Here is a 15,490-nt window from a genome sequence, read left to right as displayed (position 1 = left end):
CAGCTCCTGATGGTGTTCTTGACATTTTTCCCGGATCTGCCTGGCTGCAAAAATCATGCCGGTTGTGCCTTGTGATAGTCTGAAGCCACACTAGGACTCTGGAAGTACTTCCTCTGCAACAGGAAGCAGGTGATTCAGCAAGAGTCTAGCAAGAATCTTCTCAGCGATGGAGAGAAGGGCAATGCCTCGATAGTTGACACAGTCAGCCCTGTCTCCCTTTTTGAAAACGGTGATGTCAGCATTACATAAGTCGGCAAGGATTTCTTCAGAGTGCCAGATTTTGAGGAGCAGCAAGTGAAGACAATTAGTCAGTGTTTCTCCCCCCCAACTTTCAGTACTTCAGCTGGTATGCCACCAGGACCTAGTGTTTTATTGTTTTTTGTTTAATTGCTTTGCAGGCCTCCTCAGATATTGGTAAGCAGGCAAGAGTTTCCCAGATTGGGTGCTGAGGGATATAGTCAATGGTGTCATCAGTTACAGTTGAGTCTCAATTTAGAAGCTTTTGATGCTGTTCCTTCCAGCAGTCTTTGATGGATTTGTTATCTTTAAGAAGGGCACTACCATCTTTGGATCTCAGAGGTATGAGCCCACGTGAGCTTGGTCCGTATAGGGTCTTTGTCTCACAAAAAAACCCTCCGCATATCATGTCTGTCAGCAAATGTTTGGATTTCTTTTGCTTTGTTCTTCCACAATTTGTTTTTGATTTCTCGGATCATCCTTTGAACTTCAGCTTTGAGCTGATGGAAAGTGCTCTGCTTCCGACTGGATAGTGGTTGGTTTTGCCAGTCACAGAAAGCTTTTCTCTTCTAGTCCAAAAGGGCTGTAATCTCAATGTTGTTGTTGTCAAACCAGTCTTCATGGCAGTGGGTAGCAAAGCCAAAGGATTTCTCACAAACCTCATCGATGGTCTATTTTAGAGCTTCCGAGTGCTCTTTGACACTTGTCTTGTCATTTCCAGGTGTGCATATGGCCAGTTTTTCACTGAAGAGTGTTTGGAAGTTCTCTTGGTGTACTGAGGATTGAAGTCTTTGGATGTTGCATTGCCATCCGTGTGATGTGGATTGCTTTCTATGTTTCGGTACAATCCTGATGGACATGACTGACCTCACCAGGGAGTGGTCAGTCCAGCAATCATCGGCTCCTCTCATGACATGGGTGATTTGGACATCTGTGTTCTTGCAATGACATAATCTAGGAGGTGCCATTGTTTTGAGTGGGGGTATTGCCAAGTCGTTTTGAACTTGTTTCTTTGTCTGAGGATTGTGTTTGTGATCACAAGATTGTGCTCTGCACATTTGCTGAATAGAAGGATGCCATTGGAATTGGGTTTACCCACTCCTTCCTTCCCAATAGTTCTACGTCATACGTTAGAATCTTGGCCAACTCTTGCATTATAGTTCCCTAAGAGGATTTCTTACACGGTATCCTTACACAGTATTTCGTCAACAACGAGACTGGTTTTTACAATGAGAAACAATTACAAGACTTTGGCTTGAATTAAATCTAATCTGGAGTTTCTATCCCCACTGCCTCCCCCCTTCTTTCTTTCTTGCCAAGTACTGGTGCCTTTAACTACATTTAGAGATGTTTCTTGAATGGAATAATTTATTTACTAAAAATGGCTTAATATATAAACTCTGCTGAGTTTTTAACTTTGCCTCTGGGCTTTCATAATGTATAGGAACACTGCACCAACTGCATGTAAGCTTCCTGAACTGGGTGAAAGATTTTTGAAATTCTGTATGATGCAAAAGCTCTGATGAAAACTTGCTAAAGATTGTGGTTAACATAGCATGGATATTAACTTTAGATATGAAACCCATAAATATAGGTATTCTCAATCATACAAAGATGGGAGGAAGAAGACCAAGTTAAGAATAAGCACAGGGCTATAAACTCAGATCCTTTTAAGTTTTTGGCTCACATCTGCCACTAACTAGCTTTAACAACACTGTGAACCTCTACACATTTCAAACATTTAGTTTGTAAACTAAACTCAAATCCTTATCCTCCTTCAGCTATCGACTGCCTTTGACATCAGCCAACCACACTCTTATTGATGACTCATCTTCCCTTGGTTTTCATGACTCTTTCCTCTCCTGGTTCTACTTCTCAAATCATTCCATGTTTCCTTCAGAGGATCTTCTTCATCCACAGTCCAATATTCAGTGGTGGGGTCCAACAGGGCTGCATCCTGGCCCTCTTCTTCTCCCTTAACACAATCTCTCTTGGTGACCTCATTCAAAAACATGTCTTTAACAATAATCTTTACACTGATGACTCACAGCTCCATGTTGGAGCCAGTTTTATTCAAACTAAAATCTTAGCCGAAATTTGATTTCACTCTTGTGATGTCCTGCTGTTAGCTTAAAACTCGGCGTAGACAAAACTTAATTCCATGGTCTTTTCCCTTAACCCCTCTCCCTTCCTCTCATCTTTGGTTACCACAGACATCACCACCGTCCTCCTCGTCCCTCATGGCCATAATCTATCATCTTCAACTCAGCTCTCTCTCTAATCCCATACATCCAAGTCATGTCCAAATCTTGCCACTTCTTCCTATGCAACATCTCTAATATTCAGCCTTTCTGCTCTATCCACACTGTTGCAATTTTCATCCAGGCCTTCATTATCTTGCTCCTCAGCTACTGAAACCTCCTCCTTTCCTGGTCTTAACAACAACATATCTTGCATTCAAGGGAGCATCCAAAATGCTGCTGCAATTATCTTCAGGCTCATTGTTTCCACACATCTCCTCCTCCTTTTTGTTCCTCCAATGACTCCTTCTTTTCCAGCATAATCACAAACTATGTGTCATCCATCATGGCTTAGCAGAGTTCTACAGATCTCCTCTCACAGAGCAGTGGTTTTCAAACTGTGGCCCGTAGACCATCGGGAGTCTGCAGACTATGTTCAATATTTCCAAAGGAGTCCGCACAGCCATTTGAAATTTTGTAGGGTTCTGCAAAAAAGGTTGAAAACCACTGGTATCTAGCCATCGACCCTCACCTCTGTTCCATATCAAATTTTCATGGTCCATGTACACATGGAAAAATTGACATCTTTGTGCTCTCTTCCTTGCTGTCCCTATGCATGGGAGATCCATTCTATAAAAATCCATTATGCCACTATACTACCCTCTTTTGAATTCATCCTTTAAACTTGTCTCTGCCATGATGCCTACAAGTCACTCAAAAATGGTTACACAGCTAGCATATTGCGATTACTGCTTTTTCACTTATTATAATCTCACTGTTACCTTGTGCTCCCCCTGCCACTTTATTGTACCAATCTGTTGGCTCATGCTTAGGATGCAAGTTCCTTGCAGCAGGGACCATCTTTTTGTTATGTGTATGTAAAGTGCTTAGCAAAACAGGATTAGGACCTTCCAGGGCCGCCCAGACGATTCAGGGGGCCTAGGGCAAAGCAATTTCAGGGGCCCCTTCCATAAAAAAAATTGCAATACTATATTCTCGTGAGGGCCCGGAGCAAATTGCCTCACTTGCCCCCCCAGGCAGCCCTGGGAAAAATAAACCTTCCGCATCTCAGCACAAACCCAGTTTTGAGAAAACTTCTTTACAAGGCATCATTGGTTCTCAGCATCAGCTAGTGCTAAAAGTCACTAAAGCTCATTAAAAGGGTTGGATGAATATTTTCCATCAAAAAACGTTTTTTGGATCAAAAACTAGGGGTTTTTAAAAAGCAGAAAAAAAAATCACAGACAATATCTGCTTTCCTTCAAAATTTCTTGTGGTTTTTTTAATTGAAAAGCTGAAATTAGTCTGCCAAAACCTGAATATGGTTTGGGGTTTCAGAAGTGCTTGGCCCAATATTTGCTGCTTGCTGTGTTTGATTGTTTAAAGAAACAATAAAAAAATTCTGCTTAAAAAAAATCCAAAACTTTTGAACCACCTCAGCTTGTGACCAAACACCAGAGTCCATCCCGTCAGAGATTTTTCGAGGTTTCTGATACTCTGCTGGCTTCCTTGACTCATATCTGTCTCCATAACTTTGGGTTCATTTAGGTTAAAAAATAAGAACAGCCATACTGGGTCCAAACCAAAGGTCCATCCAGCCCAGTATCCTGTCTACCACAATGGCCAATGCCAAGTGCCCCAGAGGGAGTGAACCTAACAGGTAATGCTCAAGTGATCTCTCTCCTACCATCCATCTCCACCCTCTGACAAACAGAGGCTAGGGACACCATTCCTTACCCATCCTGGCTAATAGTCATTAATGGACTTAACCTCCATGCATTTATCTGTTTCCCAGAGACTGGCTCCATGGTGTCCCTCACAAACTGGAGATGGTTACTGTGGGTTTGTCTTTAGTATAGCTCAGGGGTCGGCAACCTTTCAGAAGCGGTGTGTCAAGTCTTAATTTATTCACTCTAATTTAAGGTTTCGCATGCCAGAAATATATTTTAATGTTTTTAGAAGGTCTCTTTCTGTAAGTCTATAATATATAACTAAACTATTGTTGTATGTAAAGTAAATAAGATTTTTTAAATGTTTAAGAAGCTTCATTTAAAATTAAATTAAAATGCAAGTCCCTCCGGATTGCTGGCCAGGACCCGAGCCGTGTGAATGCCTCTGAAAATTAGCTTGCGTGCCATCTTTGGCACATGTGCATAGGTTGCCTACCCCTGGTATAGCTTATGTACATACTCCACGAACTGAGCATTTGAGTTTGTTCCAGAATCTGGATGAGCCTATGTTGTGAAAACTGAAATGCTCAAAATAGCACATGCATGTGAATGGACACAGAGTGCTAAAATTAAATTAGTCCAGAAGTTCTCAAACTGGGGGGCTGGGACACCTCAGGGGGTCATGAGGTTATTACTGGGGGTCGCGAGCTGTCAGCCTCCACCTCAAACCCTGCTTTGCCTCCAGCATTTATAACAGCGTTAAATATATAAAAAAAGTGTTTTCAATTTATGGGGGTGGCGGAGTGTCACACTCAGAGGTTTGCTGTGTGAAAGGGGTCACCAGGACAAAAGTTTGAGAACCACCGAATTAACCCCTCTGAAGCCTCAAGGAATGCAGGGGAGGGGGATCTCCCTTGGTAGGGTTGTAAAGGAGCTAGGTCCTGTAGGATATTGCTCTTCTCAGGTGAGCCCTCCCCCAGTGGCTAATTTTAAATGAAGCTACCCTCCCCTGACATGAATCTCCCTATGGCACTGAAATTAAATATAGACTATAATTTGGCATTTGAGAAGTGAAAGAGATGGTAGCGCTAATCGAAAGCTAACAGCTTGGCTCTTCTGCAAGCCTCAAACTGCTGAATGAGTTTTAGGGTAGGGAAGGCTGTGCCTCCCAAACAGCCTGGCCCTGCCCCCTATCCGATCCCCACCCATTTCCTGGCCCCCAACTGCCCGCCCCCCTCAGAATCCCCGACCCATCCTGCTCCTTGTCCCCTCATCATCCCCCAGAGACCCCCCCTCAACCACCACCCCAGGACCTCACCTCTGCTTTCTGTCCCTTGACTGCCCCAACCCCTACCCATCCCCCTCGCTGAGTCCTGACAGACCCCCAGAATGCCCATGATCCAACCCCCCCGTTCCCTGTCCCCTGACCGCCTCCCCCAACCTCTGCCCCCTCCCTGTCCCCTGACTGTCCCTGGGATTCCCTGCCCCTTATCCACTCCTCCCGTCAGCCCTAGCCTCTTACCCCCTGCTCCCCCCTCACCCGGAGCCTCAGCACGTCACATCCAGGAGTGTCCCTGAACAGTGGCGCAGCGTGACTCCGGTGGGACTCCTGAGCTCCTCCCTGCTCAGAGCCACATGGTAAAGGGGCGGGGCTGCAAGCTCCATGCCGAGCAGAGGGAACTCAGGCCCTGCTGAAGATCGCAGCCCCGCCCCCTTACCATGCAGCTCTGAGCGGGGAGGAGCTCAGGCCCCACTGAAGCCATGCTGTGCCGCTGTTCGGGGATGCTCCTGGATGCGCTGAGGCTCCGGGAGAGGGGCGGAAGCGGGATCGGGCCGGGCCGGGAGCCTCAGCTGTTCTCTTGGGGGCCCCTGTGGAGCCTGGGGCAAATTGCCCCACTTGCCCCCCCAGGCGGTCCTGGGACCTTCAGGTGCTACCACAACACAATTAATTTATCTAGACCTTTCAACCAATCAGACACTTAGGTAAATATTACTGCCCCATTTTTACAGATGGGGAAACTGCTACTCAGGGATGCTGCAGTATACATTTTCAAGTATATTGACTAATTTTCCTGATTTGTAGAGGTCCTGAACATCTGTTGCTTCTATTAACTTGAACTGGAGTTGTGGGTTCTCAGCAAATCAAGTGTCTCAAATTGGGCACCCAAAACTGGAGGCTTCCAAAATTGAGACATTTGCAAATGTAGGCCTAAGTAATTTACTTAAAGTCACAAAACCAATTAGTGTCAGAACCAACATTTGAATCCAGAATTCTTTACTCCCATGCCCATGTCTACAATATTTAACTACTTATTTCTCCTCCTGTGAAATAGGTTTAATAATGGTGTCTGCGAACAGGATCCATAAAGGTGTACACTATACTCTTAATACTCGTAAGGCTGATGAGAGAAGCCTCTTGAGTCAGCTTTTCCACAGTCCAGTATCATCTCATAAAAACTCCCCCCAACAGTTTTAAACTGAAAAAGACTTAGCCTGAAGACTTCATAGGCAAGAGACTCTTTTCCCCCAAAACTATCTATCTATCTATCTTTTCTTGTTAGAAACATTTCCACTCTCTGCTATCATTAGAGCTGACCAACTCTGGTGATACACTCATTCATGCTGCATATTCACCTTTTCTCTCTATTACTAACTCCTGACTTTGAAACTAGTTTCTTAAGCAACTCTTACGGAAAGGCAGATACTGAGGTGAGCGCTGACTATGCTGAAAATAATTATAATAAATCAAAAAGTCAAAACAGAAAATACAACTGAGTTTGAGAAATTAAACTATTCAAATAAGATGGAGGCTTCTGTTAGCTTCATGTAGAACTCCATTACCAGAAAGATAGAATGGGTGCAGGTAAACTTTTTGGCCTGAGGGCCTCATTGGGTTTCGGAAATTTTATGGAGGACCGGTTAGGGTTGGGGGTCGTGGCCTGCCCTCCACCCCCTATTCACCCTCCCCTGGGACTCCTGCCCCATCCAACCCACCCTGTTCCCTGACGGCCCCCTCGCCCCAATCCCCTCCACTCCCTGTCTCCTGACTGCCCTCCACCACCCCATCCAACCCCCCTCCTTCCTAACTTCCCCCCGGGGACCCCTGCCCCATCCAACCACCTCTTCTCCCTGTCCCCTGACTGCCTCTTGAACCCCTGCCCTTAACTGGCCCCCGCCGCCCCATCCAACTCCTCCTCTCAATCCTGACTGCCCCCCGCAGACCCCTGCTCCCATTCAACCCCCCATTCCCCGCCCTCTGACTGTCCCATCCCCTATCCACACCACCGCCCCCTGACCACCCCCCTGAATTCCCCTACTCTCTATCCAACCCCCCCCCCTGCCCCCCCCCCTGAATCCCCCTACTCTCTATCCACCCCCCCCCCCCTGCTCCCTCTCCCCTTACGATGTTGCCTGGAGCACCGGTGGCTGGCAGCGCTACAGCCATGCTGCCCAGCTGGTGCCAGCCACTCCATCGCGCAGCACAGAGCATCAGGTCAGGCCGGGCTCTGCAGCAGCTCTGCCCCAGAAACTCGCAGCCTTGCCGCCCAGAGCATTGCGCTGGCGGCGGAGCAAGCTGAGGCTGCGGGGTAAGGGAAACAGCAGGGGCGGGGCCAGGGGTAGCCTCCCGGGCCAGGAGCTCAGGGGCCTGGCAGGAGGGTCCCGCGCGCCACCGTAGTTTGCCCACCTCGGATAGTGTAATTACACTTTTAATGGAGGAAACTTAAAACAGAAACATGACACTCTCACATCCCGTTGGCTGACTATCCTGAAGGTATGGCATTATATCTTAGGACTCTCTGCAGCCTGCATCTAAGCAGATTTACTTTCCTTCTCACCAGTCCCTGTGTCAATGGTTAACTAAATGCAACCCACAAATACAGTCTCTGGTAAACAATTCCAATTTCTCCAAACTGTTTTTCTTTTTTTGCTCCCATCTCTTACCTTAAGAGCACAAAAGATGCAAGAATCTCCCATGCATTTGTGTCTCGTGATCTGTCGGAAGCTGCGACGGAAGATATCCAGGTGCCAAAGAACCTGTAAAGCAAATGGAAGCAGAGGTTATTTTATTAATCTGAATAGGAAAATCTTGCACAAGTTTTTAATTAAAATTATGCAATCCAAATATTTCCAAAAAGTATTCATGCCATTGTAACTATTAATTAATAAGACATGCCTTTCATTTTTCTTGCCATAAGTGTTTCCAGTTATAGATACTAGTTTACTACCCATGCGGTCCAACAGAGCATCCCTCAGCATCTCTCTCACACATTTAACTAAGGCTGTATTTCTCCTGGGGTGGATTCAGATCCCACAACATGTTTTTAAATCTTCAAGCCTTTTGCTATGGAATTCCTCAGCCACAAGATGGGCAGGCGGAGACGTAGGTGTTTTGAGTTGATAGTTCTAGGGAGAGAAGTGCTAATACTACATTGTATTGCTTGCATACTCCTTTTCTGCCAGCATATTTATGGAAGTATTCCCAATTTCAGCAGATGCAGCTGACTTTCCATGCTGGAAGGTGAGTAATATAATGGCAGTAGATAAGAGGAGATTAAGGTTATGTCTACACTATAGACCTTACAGTGGCACAGCTATACCGCTACAGCTGCACTGCTTTAAGGTCTCCCATGTAGTCGCTCTATTTCAAGACCTCTCCCGTCAGCATAATTAAACCACCACCAATGAGTAGCAGTGGCTATGTTGGTGCGAGTGTCTCCTGCTGACATAGCGCTGTCCACCCCACCAAGTCTGACAGTGAAATTTATGTCTGTCAGGGGGTTTTTCCACACCCCTGACCGATAAAAGTTTTATCCACAGAAGTGGGAGTGCAGACGAAGATTTTCTTAGGCTAATCTAAGAATCTAATGTAAGAAAAACTAATCATTGTAACCAAAATGATGGGCTGGCCTTTCTTCCAATTCCCAGAGACGACTTCCTCCTGTTTTTCCCCTCATGAGTCTGCTGACCAACTACAGAACCTGGCTGCAAGTGATGCAGGCACTCTGACGAATGTATACTCTTCACAGGAAAAACTGCTTAATAATTTGTCAATCCTATTGTTCTGGTCATGGTGACCTACAAATTACTTACCCTTTGTTCCGTATTTCATCTCTTAGCCTCAGCACTCTGGCTAGAAGAATTAAAGACCCATTACTCTAGGAGTGGCTGCTGCACAGATAAACTGTCTCTTGCTGGCCAAAACTGTACTGTTCTATCTCCACTGCAGCTGAAATCAAACTAGCAACAATCATAGATTATTAGGGTTGGAAGGGACTGTAGGAGGTCATCTAATCCAAACCCCTGCTCAAAGCAGGGCCAATCCCCAACTAAATGGCCCCCTCAAGGATTGAACTCACAACCCTGGGTTTAACAGGCCAACACTCAAACCACAGATCTATTCCTCCCCCATATCTACACACACTTACTACTGGAAACTTTCTAGCCCTGATCAAGGTGGATGGGTGTTTTCCCCACCACAGAAATCATGGTATTGACTATTGTGTGTTAGCATCATTAGTGTTTACAGTTGGTTGTTGCTAGCATATAGGTTAAATTATAGTCAAAGTTAGATAAAAGTTAGAACAGGGTTTTCTTTCCAGCTCTGACACTGAAACAGTTACCTTGGGCAAATCACTTGACTTGTGTGTCTCAGTGTCCACCTCTGAAAAATTGTGATAAATATTGACCTTTCTGAAAGTTTTCAATCCTCTGACTAAAGACATAATATAATAAACATTATAAATAAAGATATGATTATTGATAACTAGCTTAATTTCAACTAATCGGGCCTTAGTACATACCCAATATCTAACATCAGGAGGCATCATCTTTAAGGCAGTGTGCCAAAAGAAGCTTGTCCCACATTGCATTGTGCATTTAACTGACTAAATACTTCCACAGCATATGCACAGGCAGTGCACATTTTCTTTTTGATTGCTGGCCGAGGATAACTTGCTGGAAAAGTTTACTGATTCTGAAAGCATTTGTATTGGTCTCCCAAAGTGTTTCCAGTCCTGGCAATTTGTTAAGTAATGGACCTTAGAGCACAAGTTTTCAAGTGTAAAAGTATTTTTTCACGGAGTACAAAAATCAATGATTTTTTTGATAAAACGCTTTTTGAGAGAAAAAACCCTATCTAAAGATAGTTTTAATTAAGATCCATGATGAGATATCTTTGAGCTATAATGTAATAGGGATTATAAATTCTAATTCTAAAGTATGAGACAATATATTCATGTGATGTCTAAGAAAAAAGTTTTGTAAATGAGTTCCAATAGTTCATGGATTAGGGACCCAATTTTATGAGGTTCCACAGGCTTCTGTACAGATTATTTAGGTTAATCTTTCTGTCTACCCAATGGACTCCGTACTCAGTTTAGAAGATACCATCATAATCAAAGATGCTGAGTTTCACAGTTCTCAAACAGCGGATTTTTGTCTCCAGAGGTAACATGCTTGTTAACAGCAAAAATGTTTTCAAATAAATAAATAGTATATAGACATGAGAAATAACAGACCTCAACTCTATTGTCCCTCTGCAAATTTGGTACACAGAGTCAATCCCTTACCTCTCTCTAAAAGTGCAAAGTTTCAAAAAATTCAGTGAATAGAAGATTGTTGGGGGTGAAATAGATTTGGACAAGGAGAAGAAGTCTGGAGATAAATGTGAAGTGAGGGACATATGCTTGTTTTGTTAAAATACTATACGTTTGCTGTTGAAGAAAAAAATCCAGAATACATAATGTTGGTGTTTTAGTTAAATAAAACACTGTAAATGTCTGTCTGGTGATGTTCTCCTCCTAATGCAGCATGGCAAGAAAATCCTCCAAATATAAATGATTAACCTGTTGAACTGGAGATAGTTCACCTCCCAATGACTTCATAAATATCTGCTTCAATTACCTTTGGTAAATGAAATAACCAAACAATCATTCATTTTCTGATATAGCTGTAAAACTAATCTGAAAAGTTTTCAAAATAAATCACTGTTTAAAAATATATAGTGTGTACCCACTAAAAATGAAACCTACAGCTTTCTCTAAGTTGTGAAGAATATGTATTGTTTATGTAGAAAACCATGATTAAATCGAGTCTTCCTGACTAGCGATTTAAATCAAATCCACCCTGAATTTTTTCTTATGTTTTTATTATATATTGTAGCCCATAGGCCTAGCTTGCCTTTATTATATTTGTTATTAAATTTGTGAAACTTCTCAAAAGTTCAAAACGTAAAAGTTAATATTTGTACTTGAGTTGTAGCCCTTCCTGTGAGACTGGGTAAATATTTGCAGCTCCTTGTGATATACAAAACTACAAAGAGCTATGATACACTGAACAAAAGGGAGAAAATACTGTGTTTAGGAAAGAACCCAGTATTTTTTAAAATTTAACTGCATGAGGTAATTGTTGCTCCTCTTGAATGTAAAAACAGGAACTAACTATATCATAAACAGCTGCAATAATTCAAAGTCTCAGATTTAAGATTATATTTTACAAATTTAACATTCCACAATAAAAATATTGAAAAAGCTATTTTAATGAAATATGAGATACAGCTTTAAAATCTGGTCATTCTGATTACCATGTTGCTTTTTATATCCCACTTTAATATTTTTAGCATCCAATCTCTTTTGAGCCATTGGGGTTTAAAGATTAACAGAATATGGTATTTGAAGGGTAGGATCCCAAGTTTTCAGACTGGTGTTTGGCATCAAGCAGTTCATTAGATACCAAGCAAGCACTAAAATCGGGTGAGAATTGAAGTTTGGGGAGGAAGACAGTAATTAGTGCTCTATGAATTTAATGTACAAAATCTCATGACCCAAAAGAAATGAAAATATATGACACTGGTAATCTCATCTTTCCAGTGCTAGATTCCATTTGTTTTGAGCCCTGGTATTTCAAAGGTTTTTTGGCCTGTAAACTGTTCACTGGGCCTTCCACCTATATTATTTATTTGTACTACAGTGACATCTAGAGTTGCCAGATGAGTTAGGGCCCCATTGTGATAGTCTCTGCCCCCAAAGAGAATGTAATTTAAAAAGAACAGACAAAAGGTATGAGGAAAAGGTGTTGGTCCTTCTTTGAGCAGGGGGTTGGACTAGATGACCTCCTGAGGTCTCATCCAACCCTAATCTTCTATGATTCTAGGAAGGAAATATCTCCCTTTTACAGATAGGGAAACTGAGGCTCAGACAAATTAAGTAATTTGGCCACGGTCACATAGGAAATCTGTGGCAGAAGCAGAAACTGAACCTAGATCTCCTGAGTTCAAGCCTAGTGTCTTATCACACAACTTCTTTGGCATGGGATCAGAATTTAATATGGCAAAGCTTGGATCTCAGGCCAGTGAAATTTTCAACCTTTGATATGCTAAGTGTATCGGCATTTAGGTTCTACCCATACTGCAATTTAACTGTGCTGAAACTGTGTCCCCTGAATCAATTGTAGCTGATGTACAGACAGGGCCTTAAGGAACACCTTCCAAAGAGAAGATCTAAAGTCCTGAAGACTGATATTCATCGTGTATAAGTGGTCACAATGCAAATATTGTATTACCTATATAAATCTACTAAGAATTTAACTTCTGACTCAGCCTTGATCTGGAAGGAATACCTCCTCTAGGGAACTGAAAGCAGTTCCAGGGAAGAACATTACTTCTTCTCACATGAGCTAAAGAATGATAGCTGGACATGAACTATGACCCTAATTTATTTTACTCAAACTGAACTCACATAGACGAAGAGTCAGTACTTCTCTCATCAAGTCACCAGCCTGTGATCTCTAATTCAAGAGTGAAAGAATACAGACTACACAAAAGGGATTTTAAATGGACGCTATCAATTGAATCTAGTCTCTTAAAAAAATTAGTTAGTTTCAGGAACTAGACCTGCTAGAAGCCCTGCCAATTTTTGTGGTTTCAAAATCAGTTTCCTATTTCTTAAAAATATTTTATATAAACAAAAGGAATAATTGACTGGTGCACTACATAAAACTGAACATAAAAAATGAAAAAGCAGGTTTCTCTAATCCTTCAGTTTTATTCATTTTAAATTAAAAAAATCAGACAGAAGGGTAATTTTTAAGTTGACTGTGTACCTTTAATATACTTGGAAAGTCTAGGGCTTTAGCCCAGTGATGGAACACAGTTAATCTACAGTACAAAGTGGAACTGTATTCTATCTGGTGTCAGGAGACAATGGTGTTGCAAAAGTCCCCTAATTTGGTTGTATTTGTTGTGTACATAGAGCCTAGAAGAACAAGTTAGCAACAGTAAGAATACAAAGCAAAGAGAAAAAGGTGAAATACAAAGACAGACAAACTGTATGCAGCATCCTTACCTGCAAAGCACTATTCAAGAAGCAGCTATTCTGTCCCGGTTCATTGCTGAGGCCCTTACTGGGTGCTATGGAAGTTGTATTACGTGGAGTAAACATCCCCTGCACGCCACCCCGTCCCACAGAAAAATATGTCCTTTTCAAAGACATCTTTCACATTTAGCTCTATAATATGAAGAAGGCTTTTGTATTTTGTTTGACTGAAAGTCTTTCACTGGACAAGATCCTTTACCCAAAGTGAAAATTAAGGAGTACAATCCAATTCTCTTAAAATACAGTTTAAACAAAACTTCTCCTTCGATGTGGACACATGGAACTCACGAGTCAGTTCTCTCTATATATATTTATTTTAAATCCAGCGCAGGATGCTCTCATTCATCTGCTGATGATGTAGGGATGATGATGCTTTACAGGCAGTAGAACAGAAGCAAGCAAAACGAAGGAATCCATGGTCTTTCAAGAACAACTGCTTTGCTGTTACATCCTTCTTCTGAACAGATTGTCTCCTCAATAGAACTCTCTTAAAGAAAATGTAATTGCTCAAGTCCAGCAGGGTCCAGGACAAGCAAAATGTAAGACTTGTTAATACTTTTATAATTCTCCAACAGAACATAGAGCAACCCAACTAGTAAAAAAGCAGGCCCATCAAAACCAAAATAAAGCCTTGCGTCTAATGGAAGTGGTGAAAAGATAACTTCAGTTCTGAGAGAGATGAAAAAGGAGAGATTCTGGAACTGCGCTGGGAAGTGCTTTTATTTCAGGTAGTAAAACTTAAACAGAAAAGTTCTTCTAACTCCCCGTGCAGATCTTTAGAAGTTTCTTCTCGTGCTCCTTCTTTTGCAACTGGAATGCCCAGCCGTGCCAGAAAGTTTTACAGAGAAAAAAATAATCAAAGGCTTGCGTCATGTAATTACTCTCTTGGTTTTGTGGTGTTCTGCCAAGACCACTGTTGCCTCACCTCCCACTATATGCAGAACCTTTTGAAACAAAACAAACTATACAAAAGCACATCCCCAAAATGAAATAACAAAATACAAGAAGCAGAGGAACCTGTGTGCATGTGTCTTGGGGAAATACGGATGAAATATGCTGTAAGGGTGAAGTTAATTTTAATATTTTTAAAAGCTACACACAATTTTATATGAATAGGCGACAGCACATCATTCTCAGCACATACTCCTTAAAGTGTTAAATTAGCCAGTTTCTAACAAAGATCTTGAAAAAATACAAAGTATATTTATATATGCATATTTATAGTATCATAAAATCATGTTTGCACTTTGGAAGAGGAGGTTGTCTAATCTGGATTTGGGGCTTTGCAGCAGTGCTAAACCTGGGCAAGAGGGCATGGAAATGTAGCTGCATTTCCTTGTGGTGGAGTTACTGTCCAGGATGCCTTTGTCAGAGCAGAATATTCTCCCACTTTCTTATTTAGAGAAGATGTTAGTCATCTGCAGGACAAGGAATTTAATCCAGATATGGCGGAATCCGTCTTCCAAATGACATTGAGAGCCTACAAATAGAAACAAAAGAACCATTAAGAGGAAGATGCACTTTTCATGATTGAATTTAAACAAACAATCATTTAGCCCTGATATATGAGGAAATGTGGGGGAAAAAATTCTCGTCTCTTGAGAAATTCTATTTTTACCCACATGGGATGAATAATGGGCATGGTCCTTCAGGAACACTATTTCAAGGATTTATGATAAAACCTTTTGCACAGTAAGTTCTTATATAATTGGTCCACCTGTATTTATGTCACAGCCATACTGTGAAAGTAGTTAGCTAATTAGTTTTTCTACTGACATTACAGGGGTTTCTGTAGTATTCTCCCACTATCTATACGTAACCTAGAAATCAATACCATCAAGAACTAGCTAATGTAAGCCAAATGGCATTATCACAGATGATCTGATTCAAAAGTACAGCAACATTGTACTACACAAAGAGAAGCAGACAGACTCCATATATTAGCAAAAAATATATAAAATAATGGTGGTTA

General features: G+C 42.0%; 2 protein-coding genes across 3 annotated transcripts in view; one reads left to right on the top strand and one right to left on the bottom strand.

The window, feature by feature from the left end:
- The window catches only part of SEC24C (SEC24 homolog C, COPII coat complex component), a 647,635-nt gene that overhangs the window by 320,029 nt on the left and 312,116 nt on the right, over positions 1 to 15,490 (top strand). The window lies entirely within an intron of this gene.
- Positions 1 to 15,490, bottom strand: part of USP54 (ubiquitin specific peptidase 54) — a 235,150-nt gene that overhangs the window by 125,135 nt on the left and 94,525 nt on the right. For both annotated transcript variants that reach the window (XM_075072848.1, XM_075072847.1), the window contains 2 exons: positions 13,489 to 14,998; positions 8,090 to 8,182 (listed from right to left, as the gene is read on the bottom strand). In XM_075072848.1, the coding sequence (XP_074928949.1) occupies positions 8,090 to 8,182; positions 13,489 to 13,635 (240 nt within the window). In that variant the 5' untranslated portion in view covers positions 13,636 to 14,998. The remainder of the gene's footprint in view (positions 1 to 8,089; positions 8,183 to 13,488; positions 14,999 to 15,490) is intronic.

This window comes from Chelonoidis abingdonii, chromosome 16 (genome assembly GCF_003597395.2).
Source record: "Chelonoidis abingdonii isolate Lonesome George chromosome 16, CheloAbing_2.0, whole genome shotgun sequence".
NCBI lineage: Eukaryota > Metazoa > Chordata > Testudines > Testudinidae > Chelonoidis > Chelonoidis abingdonii.
The sequence above is the reverse complement of the archived record's forward strand: the minus strand, read 5'-3'. Positions and strand labels throughout refer to the sequence as shown.